At 42.9% G+C, this 19,222-nt stretch overlaps 1 protein-coding gene across 1 annotated transcript in view; it reads right to left on the bottom strand.

Annotated features, from left to right (window-relative positions):
• The window catches only part of OXSR1 (oxidative stress responsive kinase 1), an 88,201-nt gene that overhangs the window by 36,057 nt on the left and 32,922 nt on the right, over positions 1-19,222 (bottom strand). Inside the window, exon 4 of the mRNA XM_071428511.1 lies at positions 12,531-12,672. Within this exon, the coding sequence (XP_071284612.1) occupies positions 12,531-12,672 (142 nt within the window). The remainder of the gene's footprint in view (positions 1-12,530; positions 12,673-19,222) is intronic.

The following is a 19,222-nucleotide window of genomic DNA, read 5'->3' as shown; positions in this document are numbered from 1 at the left end:
GGAGTAAGAGTAATTTCCTTTTCCATCTGTACTCCAAGGCAGCTCAGGATGCTGGAGCATTTCCCCAGCAAGCTGGGCCATGCAGTATTGTGCAGCCTTTCCAAATTTCCCCTCTGGCAGAGCTGCACATGTGGCTCACCAAGCCCCCACAACAGACCACACTCAGCATTAAGGAAGTGCCAGGGAAGATTTTAAGGAAAACTAAGGATGATGTCTCAACTATCACACAGTTCATAATCCAAAATAACTCAGGCAGGTTTCACTGGTGTAGCATCAGCAGCCAGAAACCAGCAGGCATTCCCCATCACCAAACCATCCCATCACAGCAGAGAAGCTGGACAGGCTTGGAGTGCATGAAGTAGCAAAACAAGCACTCAGATTGAATCCCATAGAAAAAATAAGCCAAAGGACTCCAGGCCCTTAACCCCCTCAAATCAAGAGGCTTGCTTTCTTTTTAACTTCAGCTTGGATTAATTAAAATTTACATATTTTCTTATTGGAAACAAAAGTCGGTAAACATGATGCTTAAAGCTGGTTCAAGAAATTAAAACAAGTTATAGCCACAATATGAAATCCAAGAGGCCAAAACAGCCATTGCCAAGTACCCAAGTCAAACCACAGAATTAGATCACCACTTCATGTGGCACTTCCTCACAGTGACCACCCTCTGCAAAGGCCATCACTCACCCCAGCCTGGCACACTCCACCCCAGAGCAGCAAAACTGCTGGGGCAGCAAGATGTCTGGGGGGTCACTGTTCCACAGAAGCAATTTCCAGCTTTCCCATCCCTACCCCAGTGTAACAGCACTGCAGCAGCATCAGGTGAACACAGAGCAGCCTTAACACTGGGTGAGCACTCACCCCTTCCTTTTAGCATACACTGGTGTAGTAGCAGCATCTTTGAAGCAGGTTGTCCTCTAAAATCACATTTAAAATTAAGTGCATTTGAAGCAATAGGGCAGAGGAAAGATGATCAGTGCTTTCCTGTTTGTTTTCATCAGGAGATGCTTATAAACTTGTGAGCTGAATGGTGAGAAGTTTGTTACTCCAGGATATAGTTATTGCCAAGTGTAACAATTTGAAGGCACTTCCCAATAATGTGGTAATGACCATATCCTGGGCTGGAATACTGGGAATAAACTGTGTGCCTCTGGCATAATTGTTACAGTGGAAACAGGAAGCAGCTTTAGCATAAACAATAATTATATCACATTTTAAATGAAGTTACAGAAGGCTAGAGTAAACTTTCTTGTCAATAGCTTACCAAATGCTACAATACTTCTGGACACTCCTGCTCCACAGCTTCATCTTCCTCTCTTCTAAAGCCTTCAAGAGTCTTTCCACAGAATAAGGACTATGTTTTTATTTACCTTGTACTTCACAACCAGAGTGGGAAGAGAGGCTTGGATTTGCTCCAGTGCAGAGCTGTATTCTCCACATCAGCCTTGAAAGGTTTCACAGGAGGGCAGAAACCCTTCTTCATCTGCATTCCAAACTGGTTTAGCTTCCCAGTTTGACCAGACAAGAGTTACACCACATTAATGCCTCCAGCATGGGGCTGGGCCCCAGGCATGAGGTGCTGTATGAACAAATCTCATCCCAACAACAAAATTACAGCAGAACTCCAGCTATAGGAGATTTGGGAGCACAGGAAGGCAATGAGATGATGCTCCTCAGTTTTAAGTGATGTGTTCCCACACTGCCTTCAATTAATTTTTCAGTGGGGCACAGGGAAACTACATGAACTGTATCCTGGTGGCTGTGATAAAGAGTCCTTAAAATCCTGCTAAATGCTCAGATCCACCCTCATCTGTAGCCCCCAATCCTTGGCCTAACCCCATGGTGGTTGTTACAGCCACTGCAACCACAACAGAAGGGACCTGAGCAAAGAGTGTCACCCCAGGAGCTCTGCAGCCCAGCAGGGAGAAGAAAACTGTCACAGGAGAGGGGAAACAGATAAGCCCTGTTTACTCTGCCTGTGCTTCCAACCTGCTGGCATGTGCCTTCAGAGCACAAAGCTGGCTGTAAGCACAGCCGTGAGTCATTTGCCCATTAGATGCAATTTACATCAACTGCAACAATAAATTTTCATGGACTGAACTCTATAGTGCATAATTTGGCACGAGGAAGGAGTGGTTGGTCCTGCCAAGTTTCATTTAAAAAAAGAGAAGGTGCAAGATGCAACAATTACTATTTTCTTTTAATGGTAATGAATAACTCAAAATATTTATGCTGAATGCAACCAATTGCTGGAGTTGACATTGTTCTGAGTAATTTGTAAAATACTTCCAGGACAGTATCTCTACATACAGTTAAACATGAGGCAATCTGTGACATTTTACACCAAATGAGTGCATCAAACATTCTTCTCCCTTCAATAAGATGCTGTCACCTGTGTCACCTCTTCCCTTTGCCTTATAAGCCAAGATATAAAAAGCTGGTGACAGGCAAGAGCTTTACATTTAGAGCTGTAAAATGTAAACTAGGCTTGCAGCATGCAGGCAGATCAGTATTTTTACCCCCTCAAATGTCAGCACGTTCAGTACAGCATAGGAGAAGGCATTCAAGGCAATTGCATTGGAAGTGCTATACATGAGCATGTCCCTGTTCCTGCTCAGCAAAGCTGTGTGCACTAACATTTTCATGCCACAGCATTGAACCTAAAGTCCCAAACTCTTGGGTGAGGTGCAATTGCTGCCTGTTACAGTGCTGTGCTGAACTGCAGAGCCAGCCTCTGAAACATCTCCCAGAGCTTGAAGGTTTTCCAATGGCAGAGAGCTGGCAGAGCAGTTCCATACTCCCTGCTGAGCCCAGCATAAGAGGAGGGAAGAGAGGGCCAAGTCCACAGCTTGCTCCATCCCTGCTCATCCACAGCCCTCTCAGCAGGTCCTCGTGGCCACTGGCAGCCAGGCCCAGCAGCAGCAGCCAGGCTGCCATAAATTCCAGCAGGGGACCAGCCCAGTGACATGTTTTATTGCCTAGGATCAGGCAAGCACAGCAACTGCAGCTTCCCTCTTCTCTGAGCTGCTCTGGCAGCTGCTGGGCTGTGGTAAAAGACCACGGCCTCCACACAGGAGCTGAGCCAGCAGCACAGGGCAACTCACAATTAACTCCTTAACTCACAACAGTGGAAGCATTTTTGAAGCTACACCTTCATGGGAATAATCAAAGGCTTTGGAATTATCATTTTAATGGCTGGAGAAACTTAGATGAATAATCCAATGTTACCAGGAACTTCAAAACCTTTTTTCTTTTTTAAGAAGTCTGAAGCAAAGCTTTGAAAGGCAGAAGTGACTGACAGACTGTGGCTTTGCAAACAGAGCCATGTGAAGCCAAAGCCCACTGGAATGGACTGTCAGCTTCCATCACAGAGAGCTTTAAGAGTACAGCAAGTACTTGTTTTTTCCCTACCCTACCCAGAAGATCCAGGCAGATCACTCTGAGTGCACTGACGACCTCTTGGGAGAGATAACTCCATCCTGTCACCTGGCATAGGCAAACAGAAACCACAGTAAGGGCTGCATGAGAAATTAATCTCCCGTTGTACTTCATTGTGAAAACATAAAATATCTTTCAGAGGCTCCACAATGCACTCACTAGGTACAACCCCTCTTGATTTTCTGCCCTCCAGTGCTGCAGAAGTGGACTGCTGCTTTAAGTAGAGGGTTTGGGGCCCAAGAAACCATGACTCAAATTTGATTTCTTTTAGGTCAAGTCGCTCTGGCAGCTCAGACAAGGGACAAGACAAGAGACAACTCACTAAAGAAAGCTGCAGGAGATCTGCCTGAAATTCACTGTCATCTTGGTTTGTCTGAATAGCTCCAGGGTCTGGGAAGATGCTGAGGCAGTACAGAAAGAGCTGCAGACCCTGGGCTAACTCGGTGCAAGCCTCTGTTATGAAGTGAGACAGGCAGCAGTGTGTCACATCCCTCACTGTGTCCCTGTCTGTCACACAGGCAACGTTATCGCAGCGCCTGCAATTTTCCTTTATCTCAGCAAATGATGTCCAGCTCACACTTCTCGTTCCTGTGCCAGCTTTGTCTCTGATGCTTTGGTGCTCTCATTAATTCCTTCTCTTCCCACGTGGTTCAAGCCTAACAGAGGATTAAAGGGAGGTGTGGTTCAAGGAGGGCTCCTGCCTGCCTTGGACTCCACCTCCAGCCACGGCCAAGCCTCCAGTCCAGCAGCAGTGCTCAAGGAACCTCAAGTGCACATCAGTGTGGTGCAAGTTGCTCCAGCTAAATCCAAACCCTTAAACAGTTTTCAGACACATCAGCTCCTTCAGCCAGAAAACAATGCTACAAGCACTGGACCTAGGCCTGCCTCCCAACATGGAGATGATCTAACCATATCAATATTCACAGCCCCACTTCTTCCTCCTGCAAATGAGGCCTTTGCTTCACACATTTGCCCCAAAGCACATCACTGCTGTGACATCAGCTCATGGCAAGGAGGATGTGCCAAACAACCCACGCTTCTAACAACCTTCAGCAGTTACTGCAAGAGAGAAGCTCCATCTCCAACTTCATTTACCACTTTTAAACTTTCCCCTATTCTGTCAGAACTTCCGTTTCTTTCTCTTGTATAAGGAAAGGTCTCTGCCCAGCAGACTTTAAAATCAAGCTTTTATACACTGAACAGCAGCTAAAAATGTAACAGGACTGCTTCCACAAATGCATTTATTCAGCCTGTCCATTTCCTGACCTGCTTCCTAAGGACTGCAGTGGGGACAAGGCACAAAGACCCTTGAACACCTGCTGCATGAAAAGCAACACACAGAGTGAGCTGTGGAGTCACAAGGTCTCTTCCTGCCCCTGGAGGCCCAGATATTTTTGGGACACCCTGCTTTAGTCATTGGTAACAGAGGGAAATCATCAAGTTATAACATGGTCATATTTCAGTATTTCATGCCAAATTCATTCATGTGGAAGGAGATGGGTTTGCTTCACGTGGCAACACCAGTGACACCACCATGCTGCAGGATCTCCTGCATGCCAGAATATTATAAATGCAGGTCCACCAGTGAGGGGAGAGAATGATGAATCTGACTCCATGTTCTCAGAAGGCTAATTTATTACTTTATTATACTATATTATATTAAAAAATACTATACTATACTAAAGAATACAGAAAGGATACAGACAGAAGGCTAAAAAGATAATAATGAAAACTCCTGACTCTTTCCAGAGTCCCAACACAGTTTGGCCCTGATTGGCCAAAGAGTGAAAACAACTCACAGCAGAATCCAATGAAACAATCACCTGTGGGTGAACAATCTCCAAACACATTCCACATGAACACAACCCAAGAGAAGCAAATGAGATAAGAATTGTTTTCCTTTTCTCTGAGGCTTCTCAGCTTACCAGGAGAAAAATCCTGGGCAAAGGGATTTTTTCAGAGAATGTGAATGCCACATCAGAATATGTTCCTAATGCATTCACAAATAGGAATTTCCAAAAAATTACCACATGTACATCACCCCAGTTTGAGTACAAACTGCATCAGGTAGCAGAAGGAACAGGAATGTCAGTGATTCACACTCCCTCCCATGATGGAAAGATGACAGGCATTCTGGCAAATACACAACCAATTTGGATCAAATTAGGCCACAAAAAAATTGACATAGGGGAGCTGAAGAAGGTCTCCATTTCCCAAAGGCAACCAGCATCCTGTTCTGGAGGAGCAGTGAGTCTGTCTCTATACACACAAGGTCCAAGGCATTCCCCATACAGCCAGGAGCTGTTCCCATCTACAAAGCCACCCACAGCTCCTGCTCAGCCATGACTGCAACATGACACAAGAGGAGAAAGGCAGGACAGCCAGGACTCACAAGAAACCTGTCAAAAAGACTTCCTTCTCCAAACTCTGTAAGGTGACAGTTTTAAGCATGACCAGCATAGGAAGAAGGATCTCTATTTCATCCAGTTATCCCCATAAAATGGAGAAAGCAGTTATAAAATCAGGTATCTGTACAAGGGAAACAAGTCCTCACTGCACTCCCAGTCTCACTTGGTGATGCTTTCCAGGCTACCACGAAGGGATGGATTTCTCTGTGGCAATTCTTTGTTTGCTGTCCTAAATGTGTATGGATTTTGTCTAACTTTTGTTTTTGAAAGTATTCACTTAACTTTTTAATATCAAAGTTTTATTAGAACTCCACAAGGCAAGATATAATTCAATCTAGTAAATATTAAAAAAACATTTTCTGATGCAGCCTTGTAATATTTTCAAGTGTGTTTAATATGTTACCACACAAATTTAGCAAGTGGCCCTTTTCTCCTGCTTTAGCATAAGACATGAATGAAAAGACTGAAGTGGTCTGAATAAATGATTAAAGCACCTCTACATATGCAGCTTTTAGGATCTATGAAGGCCAGAAATTCTGGTGCACCAAACCAGGGAACAATTTCCAAAGTTCTCATTTTGAAGTGAGTTCTATTCACATCATGTATCATCACAGCAGAACAGATGAACAAGACAATTTAAACAATTACTCAGCTGCTGGAGAGATGCTGCAAGAGCCTATATTGGGTGACCTAGTCTCAGCAATCTACACCAGATAAAGGCAGTGACATGAGAAAGATGTCACAAACTGTGTTGTACATGTGTGAATGGCACTGGCTTTCTTCAGAGTAACAAGCCCAGAGTTTGTTCCATTTTCACTCAATACATTTAATGCTGTAGGCAGTGAATGATTATTCCCCCTGAAAACACATCAAATTCAAATACTCCTGACAACTTGAGAATTGCTAGAAACCACCATTACCTGAGTGTACAAGTCAGTCATGGATCACTGACCAAAACCTGTCACTGCTGTAGAACCTTTAGGAGATCACCCAACCTCTATTTTCCCACTCTTAATCATATTTTTCCTGCTTCTCACCTCCATGTAGCAAAGCAGAGAGAAAAACCTAAAAACTCCTCTCTCTTTTATAAAAGGCCTACCTTTGATAAAAGAGTTGTTCGACAAAACAGTTGGGTTTTCCTTTGGACTAACCCAAAGTTACTTTGAGTAACTGCAGAACAGCCAGTGACAAAGTTCACAGGTAGCTCCTGGGTGTGAGGGAAAGGACAGGGGGACAAACACCTGACTGCAGCAGCCACACCTTCAGGCATCACCCTGGAGCCCACCTGCACCCCTGTGCTGCAGGGAGTTCCCAAGAGTTGGGGCATCACCTGGAGCTGCTGCAGGGCCCCCAGCACTCCTGTGATTTCTGCAGCAATGAGATTTTACCCTCAGAGGTTGAAATCCCAGGTTTTTAGTCTTCAGAGCAAAGAGTGTCTTTATTCACTTTGAGGCAAACTGTCTCCACAGGAGTTATTGTTTCTGGCTGTCTGCAGCTTTGGGATTACATCTGGTTTGTGTTATCTCTCCGTAACCACAGGGAAGTTTCTTTTTTTTAAACAATGAATTTCTGCATGATGCAGTGGAAGAAACAGCCACCAGGAAAGCATGCTGCTTTGCCAAACCACCACAACAAACCCCAGTCTGACTGTACAGAGACTGGGGGTTCAGTGTCCTTGGGCCCTTGACACTGCACAGCAAGGTGTTTATTTGGGGAACAAATCACCTAGCTCAGTCTAGAGCAGCCTCTTGTCCTCCTTCCTACTGAGACACACAAGATAACATTTCTATTCTTCTGGCTTTTGAGCTATTTACAAATTAAAGCTCTAGAATTTCTATTAACTACCAGCTCTAAAGGATATTTCTACCCATCCCATACTATAAGAGAGAAGACAACAAAGTACATCTCTCTGAATAAAAAATTGCACTTCCCACAGCTAAGCAATAGCCAGCTTTCAAATTACTGGTGTCCTGACTGAAAATCAAACTGGAAAGTAGAGGTGGAAAGGCTCTGCTTTGTTATCCATTCCTCAATCCTCCCCTACCAAAGTTCACTTCCAAAACACACTCCCCAAAGCAAGATCACAGCACTGCAGAGAGGAGGGCTTGAAGTTCTCCCCCAGTATTCTACAGAAACATGAAGGTACACTATTTCAGAGGCTCACTGGAATCCAGTTTAAATCCAGTTTAACCACAATACCTGCCAGCATGGCTATCAATGCATTAATCAGCTACATGAAAATTAAACTTGAATCCTGTAGGACAGCCAAGTTCTGCCAAAATACATCCAACAGCTCCTTCATCTTAAATCAAAAACTTGCAACTGGAGGTGAGCTCCTGCAAAAATCCCACGTGCAAGTATTGGTGATGTGTATGTGCAGGTAGATAGATGCCCATTTTTCAGAAGTTATTTACTCTCAGTATGGGTAAAGAGGCAAAGAATTAAACTTTGATTCCCTGTCAAAATCATCCTAAGGTCCCCCCAAAAAAATAAAATTAACCTATCTGGCATAAAAGCACAGCAAGAATAGTTTCCAGGGTCTCTTCAAAGCTACATTCAAACAGCTGTCCCAGCACCCTGCTGCTCACATTCTGATTTTGAAAAGACACCAAAACCACCCCAAACATTTTGTGTGGCAGCACAGGCTGATCTAACTCAGCATATAAAACATGTTGCTGCTCCTCTCACTCTGTAATAAGTGGAGCAGCAAACAAACTAATAGCTGGAATGCTGCCATGCCAATAGTTCAAGTGCATGCAACTCTAAACCACTTCCCAGGCTTTTTTTGTTTTTACAGAAAAACAGGGCAGTATCACATTTATTGTGCTGCAATAGGAGAATCTGGTTATATTTAAGCAGTGTATTATTTCACCTGGACTAACTAAAATATTCAGTTACACAACAGCTAATCATGAACAGAAGATAAGCTCAGAGATAAAAATAGGGAGAAAGACAGAGAGACCTTGTAACAGTTAATCAGCATGATTCATTTGTCAGCCTGCCATACGCAGCACCACCTGAAAAAGAAAGCCTTGAAGTTCCCTCCAATAAATCTTTTTAAGCAATAAAACCTCTTGGGTTGGTTTTGCTTTAGTTTTATTTCTAAGTCATTCATCAAACTCCTGCTAATCCCCAAATACACAGAGGACTCAGAGTCTAAATGGGGAAGAGGTACAACATACCCTGAGTGTCACCCAGCCCAGATTAGCCTGGCAACGACCCCTGACAGTACTGTCAGTCTTGTATGACTTCCATAGAGAAATGTGCCCGAGCAGATTCCTGCAGGACAGCCTCACCCAGGGCTTCCCAGTGTGGCCCTCTGTCCCCAGAGCTCTGGCTGCTGCCCAGGCACTTCACTCACTGAACATGAGCCGGATCACTGGCATTGCAGATCCTCCTTGGGATCACCGCAGGAACCACAACAGGGACAGTGGCAGCTGGCACCAGAGAGGGGACAGGGCAGGGAAGGCAAGGAGCTGCCAACTCCCAGATAAGGCTGCCACTGGTGATTTTGGAAGAAGATGGGGACCATTTGTAATCAATTGTTGCTGTGGTATAGAGTGTTCATGAAAATAAAACTGATTTTGTCTTCTCCTTTGTCTTTGCCATAAGGCCTCAGACACTGCTCATCAGCCCTTGCAAGATGAAAGCAAAAAAAAAAACCATCACTTTGGGCAATGTGGGAGACTTCAGCATTTATTCCTGAACAATGGTGTCTATTCAAGTTTCAGACTCGCTCTGGCTGTTAATTAGGAAAGTAAACAAGAAAAATTTATAATCTAAGCCTTCACTAGATATTTGGCTTTCTAATCTCCTCTAGAGAATACTGACAAACTCCTCTCCTGTCCAAAGCAGGGATTTGCACTTCCACACCAAGACAGCTCCCCAAACCTTAATTGGAAGTGGCATGAAGTTCAAGGCAGGCGTAGGCAGAGCAAGATTCAGCAGCAGCAAAATTTCATTAAGCCAGTTTTTCACGTGTTAACTTCATTTACCCATTTAAGATTATGCATAATTTAAAAGTATTGAGCAGCTCCACTGACAGAAATATGTTCTCTGATCTCAATGGTGATTTACAGCCCCACTTCTGGTCTCCAGTGCCCACAAAATTACATTTGGGACCCAATATTCATGGTTTGGGCTGTGCCACTGGCCTGGCTGTCCAACTTCAGATGTGCTAATTACAGTCATCCACTCATGCTGTGTCTCTAATTTTATCAAGTTGTTTTCTCCAAGGCGTAATATAAGCAGACTTTGGAGATTTAGTGTAACCAGCTGAACATTTTTTCTGCTGGATAGCTGCTTGCTTTGGGCTGGCTGTTCCAGGTCTTAACTAAAGCCCTTCAATTTTGACCCTTCACAGCTGATCCTGCTCTGGCCTAATGTTCACCCCAAGTACAGCTGCCCCATACTACAATACAATATCTGCAGTTCAGCCACCACTTGATGTGCTTTCCTTTAGAGCCAGATACTTTAAGCTGACCCAGGGGACCAAAGTTCAGTTATTTTAAACACTTCCTCTGAGAGCATCCCAGGCATGGCTGCAAGATTTCCACCTGCCTTTCCCATCAGGCATGGCCAGTATTATGACCCCTAGCATGAAGCAAAATGGGAAAACCATACAGATATTCCTACAGTTGAGGAAAGGTCCCAGCTGCACTACAACTTGAAACTGTGTTTGCCTCAGGAGCACACACACATCTGGATAAAATGGAACACAGCATGATGAACTCCATTAAGGAAACATGTTTCATCCCTCAAAGGCATGACAGCTTGCCTTCTGCCAACAGCCCAAACAGCTTTGCATCACAGGTAGGAAACCACACAACATTCTTTCTGTATCCCACTTCTGCAAATTCCCCAGACTGCTGTGCCCAGCACAATGAGATAATCCAAATCCTTTTCTGTGATAAAATATTACACAGTTTTTGGAGCAGCCCCAAAATATAGGGATGAAACACATGCAGAGGGGCTGATGCATAACCACAACCTTAAGCTGCAGCAATGACACAGCTCTGATTTCTTTGCTGAAGTTTGGGCAAAATGCTTCGATGAGCAGGATGAGAATGGTCACAGCAGGTTTGATCCAGTTCACTTCCAAATGATTCAATATGAATCATATTTTCTTCAGACCAGCAGTTTGAATTTTGTGAACACGGTATTTTTGCTGAGTACAGTAAAAAAAAACCCCACACTACACACATAAATTTTTATCTCTAATCTTTACCACATTTACTAGTTTTGCTTTTCCACTCCAGCCAGCCAAATGGAGAACCACCTCTCTTCAATACATGAAACATTATGCAGTGTCTTCCAAGAAACTGAGATTTTACAGGTTTCTACTGCTTTAACATATATATTTCAATTTCACTAGACCAGAAGATAACTGAATCAGCCAAGCAAACCTACTGCAGGTCACAGATGAACACAGTTCTGTCAATTACTTATGGCAAAGTGAAAACTTACTGCCATGTAATTGGCAAATAAGTTGGTTTATTGCTTTACTCTAAATTCCCAGAGCTGCCTCAAGTCTTATCTCAAAAAACAAAGTTAAGCAACAAGCAACCAGCTATGAAATCAAAACTGTCTCCAATGAAGATAATGATTCTTGTTAAACCAGAATTTTAGTTGAGACTGGAAACCAAAATTTGAGACGTCTTTCAGGGAGAAGAATTCCACCTGAATAATTTCCAACTGTTTCTTTCCTTTTAATCCAAAATAACCTACAAAAGTCAGTCAGTTTGATTGAAACTATGAATACTTCTTGTATTTTCTAATTAAAATAACATTTTGGCAAAAAAATTACCTCTTCTTGTGCAGCTATAAGAGGACAGAAACTTACTCCAGCCTAGCAGCAGCAATGTTTAAAATGGCATTGTACCAGAGGAGAGCCAAGCTCACAAAATTCCCAAGAAAGAAGAGGCTGCTCCAGTAGCAGTCTGTGGCTGGGATTGTGTATATTACCCACAAGCAGTATATTCTATTTTCAGCACATATTTAGGATTGCAAATCTCAGTCTTTTTAACACAGAACAGACCAACTTAGCATCTTCTCCTACTGAGCTACACCACACCTTGACACCGGGCGAGAGGAAAATGTGATTTAAAAACACATCCCAGACAAATACCAGCATAGAAACCCATGAATTTCAGTGATCTGTCAGATCACAGGCCATTAGTTAACTGGGCTTTGCCTGCAGAAGAAGTTTTTCCATTATTTTTATTTCCTTTTTTTTTTTTTAATAAAATTACTCAAATTCAAATTTCATTATGTTGATCTTACAGTTAACCTCAAAAAAAAAAAAGAATCAGAGCTGGAAGGACTTTTTATTAAATTGCTCAACTCTGCCTACAAAGTGCTTTTGGTAATTTGTAGCTCTGCAAGAAACAAAGCCAGTGGAAGTTTTCCAGCTTTCCATCAACTACACTTTGCAGCTGAATGTTGACATTTAGAAAAAGATCCCCTATATTAGAACTTTCAACACCCCAAAATTTACCCAAATTTGGCCTAGTCATTAAATATAGACATAGCATATGGAATACAAACATTTGAATTCTCCATTTTTAATAAAGCTCCTACCTTTACTTTTCTCTCTTTATGCCCTCAGCAAGTTATGGGATGGGACTCTGTGCTCAGCTACTCTGTTTCAATAACATTTTATGACATGAGAAAAACATGAAATACCTGTGGATTTGCCCATTTTTATGCAGGTAGTCCAGTCCCTCCAGCACCTCCTTAAGGATTGTGGCTATACAAGCTTCATCCAGGACACCAGTCTTGTGTTCTCCTTTGGCCACAATGTGCTTGATAATATCCAAAACAGAGCCTAGAAGAGTTAAACACCTTAGTTTAAACTAGAAGAACTGATTCCCAGTTAAGTGTAATTTATCATCGTTTAATACACAAGAAATTCACTGATGATGGTCAGGATCAGAGTCAGAAGGTGAAGCTTTTGCTGCAGGAAAGCAGAGGCAACAATGCACCCCTGAGGGCAGAGCCTCAAGGAGGGCTGTAAAACCCCTGTGAACACAAGCAACTGAGAAGTTATTTGAACAAGCCAAAATGTAAAATGTACACACACATGATACTTGGAAGGTTTTTAAGTAGATACTGATGCTACAGCTGGCTTAGTGCTGAGAACTGGAGAAGCTGAAGGGGAAAATGGAAAAAGCAGGGGGCTGCCAGGACTCAAGCTGCAAGTAACAAGCTTGATAAAATTAGGCACTTTCAGCTCCTACAAATTCTGTGCAGAGGAATATCAGGAAAAATCTCATCTGTTAAGGGCTGGTACAACCCTAACAGGAAAAAAAAGTGGAAATCATTAACTAGAGAAGAACTGAGGCTGAGTTCTGACAATAAGTCCCTTCTTCACTGTGTACAAAACTGGAATAGCTCAGATCCTTCCCTAGAAGCATGTTTAGTCTCTCTCCCAAGCATGGTGTGAATTACATCATCTTCCATGACAAACCAGGCTTTAGAGAGCAAACCACTTCTTCAAACTGCACCCAGGAATAAACGGAACCGGTGACTCGCACCAGGCCTCTTGTGCAAGGCCCAGCTTCTCACAGGCACTGCCTACTGCCCTCTTTGTATTTGCAGCTGAACTGGAGCTACTTCTCAGAACTCTTTATTGTTCCAGCATGGCATGGCTAAGCCTCTTTTCCAAAGCCTGTGCCATGTAGCCCCTTCAAACTTGGGTTTCTATGGTTTAATGGCTGGATGGGGACTAGTAGGGGTTTTACAGCTATGGGCACAAAGCAATGTCAGCAGTACTGGGAAGTTCTTAAAGAATGAGAAAAGCAGACACAACTGGAGAACATAAATTGCAGCTTTGTTTGTCTTTGAACAGGAAACTTACAGGGAAAGAACATCTCAGTACTAACTCAGCTAGTTTAGAAAAGCTGGCGTCAGTTTTAGAAAATTTTAGAGAAGTTAATTCTTCTTAACTCACAATCAAAAAAGTAAGAGAAAATTATTTTTGGATCTGAAGAACAGAAACTCTCAGAAATTTGGCTCATGGGAGAATTAGAAGTTTCACCTTGTAAGTTCCTGAAGCAAGTGAAAAATACAAAAGAGGTTTTTAGTTTGATTTCCTTCTCAAACTTCAGGTTCAGGTAGAAAAAAACCCCTTCCTCTTAAACATTTATTTTATTAACTATCCAAATTGAATTTCTAGGCTAAAACAATTGTGCAGATCAGTTTTCACTTAGAAGAGTGTTTTCCTTTTGGACTCTCCTACGAAAGCAGAAGCTGCAAGGTTTGAATACAAACACCATGTGGAAAGGCTCATTTTGCACAATTCAAACTGCCCAGGAAACAATTACATGGGTGCACAGTGTCCTTTAGCTGGTGCAAAGCAGTAAATGCTGAGCTCATCTAAAAGCTTGCTGCAGCCAGCAGAGCTACTGTTTCTCACTTTCCATCTTTTCTGGCCCACTGGCACCAACTTCACCTGGACACCAAAACATCAGTAAACCCAGTGGAAATCAATTGAGAGATAAATTGGTTGCCCTGAACAGCACCTTCAGCTTCCTCTTACCAAAAAATCTTTGTCTAGCTCAAGATATTTGCAGATGACACAATCTTAACATAGAAGACTCTAACAACGAAAACAGAAAAAAAACCCAGAGGAAAATGAAAAAAAATACAGAAATGAAGTTACATAACATTGCCCCAACATTTTATGCAAACATAGTCAGTGTTCAGCCTTCCCTTACCCCACCCAAGCAGAGAAACACTCTTATGTTTAGTGAGTTTTGACATGGGTCTTACCCAAAGGTTCCACCCAGATGTAACTCAGGCTGTTTTGACATATGTTGGACTTCCTGCATCCAAGCAAGAATATCTTTACTGAAGACAGCTAAGATCTCAGATGTTGGAGATGGACCCCTTCACTGAAATCTCACCTTTATGTTCTGAGAAAAGCATCTTCTGTTGTGTGTCATAAGGACTCACCTGGCCTTCAGCCTATCATATTTTCACATTTAAAGAGTATGTGCTTACGAACTTTGAGGCTTCTTATTCTGGACAAGAATTTCTGTGACATCAAAAATATCCCAACAAAGAAGCCCCTCCACATCCACTGTTCAGGTTTTTCCTCTGAAATGTGCCTTAATCTGGAGAACAAACTGTCACTTGTTTTAGAAGTCCAGTGAAAATATGTGGTTCTTCACGTACTCGTTTTGTCCTCTTTCCACCCACGACTCCGTTAGCAGACTTGGTTCACAAACATTTCCCTTCTCCTGCAAAGGGCTCAGGGAACATGAGGAGGCAGATCATATGGTGCTCAAATTCATTTGGTCAAAAAATCCTCTATTTAGCCAAGTCAGAGGTTGTATTTAACCCTGAAAGGGGGGTGGAGGGTAGACAGACAAGAGGGCATGCACAGAGCCAGCCCTGGTTGTGAAAAGGCTGATTCACACCCAGGCTATATCTGCTCCCAGTCCTGCCTGACACTTTTAAAGCACATTTATTTTAAAACCACTTTCACATTGAGATGTTCATAGAAGTGGGGGAATTTGCCAGTCCTCTGCAGAAAGAAGAACAGCAAAAAGGGATCAGCAAAATGCCCACCATAGGAAACAGCTGAGAAGCAATCCAAGAGCCACCCTTCTGCTGGAAAAAGTGTTCTTAGGATCATCCCCCTTTGTCTGCTCAGGGTTTGGCCACTGGCACCACAGCACCATGAAACTGTGATTTTTCCAACTCACAAATCAATAAGTTTGGGAGTTGGTTCTGACTCACAACTCAACTGCAACTTCATTAAGCACAGCACCAGGGAATACACAGAACAAAGCCAAGCTGCATTTCCCAGCACTGCTCCATGGAATGTTCCAGCATTCTGCCTCAGGAAGCCTGGCATGGAGCAAGAGAATAACCAAATCCCCAAAGAGAAACCCACAGCCAAGGCAGGAGCTGCTTTGAAAGAAGTCAAGGGAATTTCACTGTCAAGGAAAACACCTCCTGCAGGAAGGCCAGGATTGGCAGCAGCATGAGGCTGAGCAATTCCATGCAAATTTGATACCAGAGGTCTCAGTTAGTGTGTGACACACTCACCAGGGTAAAGCCTCCACTGCCCCAGGATACAGACAAAATCCCACACCAACTCCATTACACTGGACTAAGAGATGAGGGAATCAGAATCTGAAGGGGGAAATGACTGTTCTGCACAGTGGCCTGTTCCCAATCCAGCAATACAATAACTGCTAAAATTAACTGGAAACTAATCCAGCTGAACTGGAACCAGGGCCTTAACCACACCAGAGGATGTGCTTAACAAACTGACCACACTGCTGGGAAACACCAGCACGACTGCACAGACTGCCAGCTTCTGAGCCAGCTTCAAACCAGTTCAGGAGTAACTGGGGAAGAGAGAGCACATCCAAACTCAGCTGGATCTCTGCTTATATGGATTTGTGCTCCATGTGCAAACTCCTCAATCTCACTTTTAGACAGAACCTAGTGGCCAGAGGATGAGGTTCACACTGGAAATGAGGTATCTTGCTCTGTATTAACAGTTACAAGATTTTCAAGGAGAAAACAAATCCACTACAATGTCTCCAGAAAAGAAAAAAATATCTTTGACTCCTCCCTAAAATAAAACCTCTATTTCAGATAATGCTATGAAGCACTCTGGTGTGTATTATACATGGTATTAGGTTTGACTACTACAATTCCCTCATTATTTTTCTCATTAAAAATTCACAAGTAGCAACTATGGACCCAAAGTACAGGAAGATGAATCCTAAGTCAGAGAAAGATATAAAAAAGAAATTAAGTTTGGCTGAGGCTGACTGGAAAGCTCTTCCAAGCCCAGAAGGGCCACATACCAAGAAAAGACAAAACAAGACACAGAGAAAAGGGTCAGAACTAGAGTCTAACCATAAATATAAATAATGCTGTCATTAACAAGGATGTTTAAAGAAAGCTGGTGATGAGCAACTGATCTCAAAGCCCAACAGAAGACAAAGGAAAGCAGACAACATTTAGTGATTGATATGGAAAAAATGCAGCTAAAACAAATTCCTGCCCATCAAATCTACACTGTGCAGCACATCAACAGGAAGCCTACAGAGATACTGTGCAATCTGATAAAGCATTTAGCATGACTTGTCATTCATCATCCCAGTGTCTCAGTGTACTCTGACACCAATGCTCATGGAAATGCACCTCCTTAGTGAAGAGTAAGCTCTCAGTGCACACTGTACAGCACTTGAGAGGGCAGTGGTTTTCTGCCCAAACTCACAAGTTCCCAGTTTGCTCCAAAAGCTGCTAATGCTGTAGCTCCTAAGGACAGCAGGAGTGAGAGGAACCAATACACAGACTTACCCTCAGCTGAGAGAGCCCAACCTGTAACTACTGGTAAGAGAAGGATATTCAGGTTTTGAATATTGACACCAGGCAGCCCACTTGCAATGGACAGTCCTGGATCCCAGCAAAAGCAGTCCTGACTTGCACCCCACACATATCCAGTAAAACTGACTCTGTCAACACCATGAATTGTGTGATTTAACAAAGATACCAGGTTACCTATGGTGACAAAATGAGATTAAAGTTCCAGGGTTCATGCACCTCACTGTTGTGCCCCTGCATCACTAACAAAGCCATCCTGTAAAATGGGATCACTGCAGTCAGTAACTGGAAATCCAGTTTTCCAGGCAGGGTGGAGACCAAAGAGCCCGGAACTCCTTACACCAGCTTTGCTGCTGAAGACAACTTCTGTGTAATCACACCCTCGGGGCAAGAAGTCCTAATTGTTCCACTGATTCACTTTCAACAGCAAACCACCACAAACACTAAGGCTTCCTGTTCCAAATGCAGAGCACGATTCCTTGACCTCACCTACACCAGCAGGCCTGTGGAATGGCATTTAGGAAGCCTGTTTCTGACGTTGCTCCTCAGCAGAGGAAGAAAACATCCACACTCATCAGTGGCACTGCTTAGGGCTTCAGCACACTGCACTCTGAAGCAGAGCAGGGCATGAAAACCTGAGCAGAAAGGAAAGCTTGTTTGGAACAAGATTACAGATGAATGCAGGAATATTCCAGCTGGAATTTTACATGCCCCCAGAGGAACAAAAAAATGTACAGCAGAGCTGGTTGCTATGGGAACCGTATCTTGCATGTTATATTATAACTTAAGTGACAGAACCAAGATACACTTTAAGTTAAATGCAAAGAAAACTCCTCATTTAACTTTGTCTGGGAAGCAGAATGGGAAAATTTAATTCTCTAACTTCCAACCTGGAAAAAACAACAACAACAAAAAAAGCAGGTAACAATACCTGCATTGATTGGCTATTTAGAGGCCTGGCACAAACAGGCTGGGAAACAGTGCTGGGGAATCACCACACAACTTTGTGAGAACCAAAATCTGCCCCAAACCTGACAAACACTGATGCTGAACAGGCTGAACCTTTGAGAAGGGGGAGTTGGCAGATTCACTGCTGCTTCTTTCAAGACATCTCAGCATTAGCCAGTGGTTTCAGTGAGCCTGGCTGTCATTAGAGCAAAGAATTAAATCTGCACCTTGTCAGTCTCTGGCAAACAGATGAAGAAAATGCATAAGAAGGAAGAACTGTTTGGATTCAGTACTTCTGGGACCGAGGAATACAGATATAGCCAGAGAGTAACAAAGTAAAGGAAACAAGTTACACAAAACAAAGGAAAAGACATTAACCCTGGTTAAACCTCCTCAGAGAGAAAGCTAAAGAAACATCCACTTCTTGCCTCCTTCCCCCCAGGGCATGTGCATGGATGCAGAAGAAACATGGAAAGATTAAGGCAGAAAACAAGATAATACAATAAAGGGAGCAAAACAGCCTATTGCTGTTGTGATCAAGACATTTATAGGAGAAAATCTGAAGACAAACTAATTTTTCATGCTTTTCTTATTACAGTTAGGAGTGGCAATGTACCTACACACATTGCATTCTGCAATCATGTACAATCCCTGCCATCCCCTGCTTCTGACTTATCCCATCCTTAACTGTTTGAAATTAAGTTGTGCTTCTACAAATGAAATCAAAATCCCTCCAGACAAATTAAAAATAGCATATCTCTCTCCTAAGAAAATAATTCAACATAAACACAAAGATTTCTAAGGACCTGTGGTTTATGCTTTGATCATAACTCTCCATTGGAATTAGGAGGAGCCAGATCAGAGATTAACACAGCAGAAGCAGAACAAGATGTCCTAACTCCCTGGTAGAGAACTAAGATTTGCCTACCTCTTTTGGTCTGGCATTCTGAACTTCAGATCAAAGCCTGAAGTAAGAAGTTGATTAGCTAATCTTAAAAACTTTTGGAAAATAAAAGGTTTAACTATTTCAGTGCAGCAATCTCCTTAGCAGATTTCATCAGGAGCCTTCAAGAGGG

Source organism: Agelaius tricolor, unplaced genomic scaffold, assembly GCF_023055355.1.
Source record: "Agelaius tricolor isolate 1412-34295 unplaced genomic scaffold, bAgeTri1.0.p SCAF_6, whole genome shotgun sequence".
Taxonomy (NCBI): domain Eukaryota; kingdom Metazoa; phylum Chordata; class Aves; order Passeriformes; family Icteridae; genus Agelaius; species Agelaius tricolor.
The sequence above is the reverse complement of the archived record's forward strand: the minus strand, read 5'-3'. Positions and strand labels throughout refer to the sequence as shown.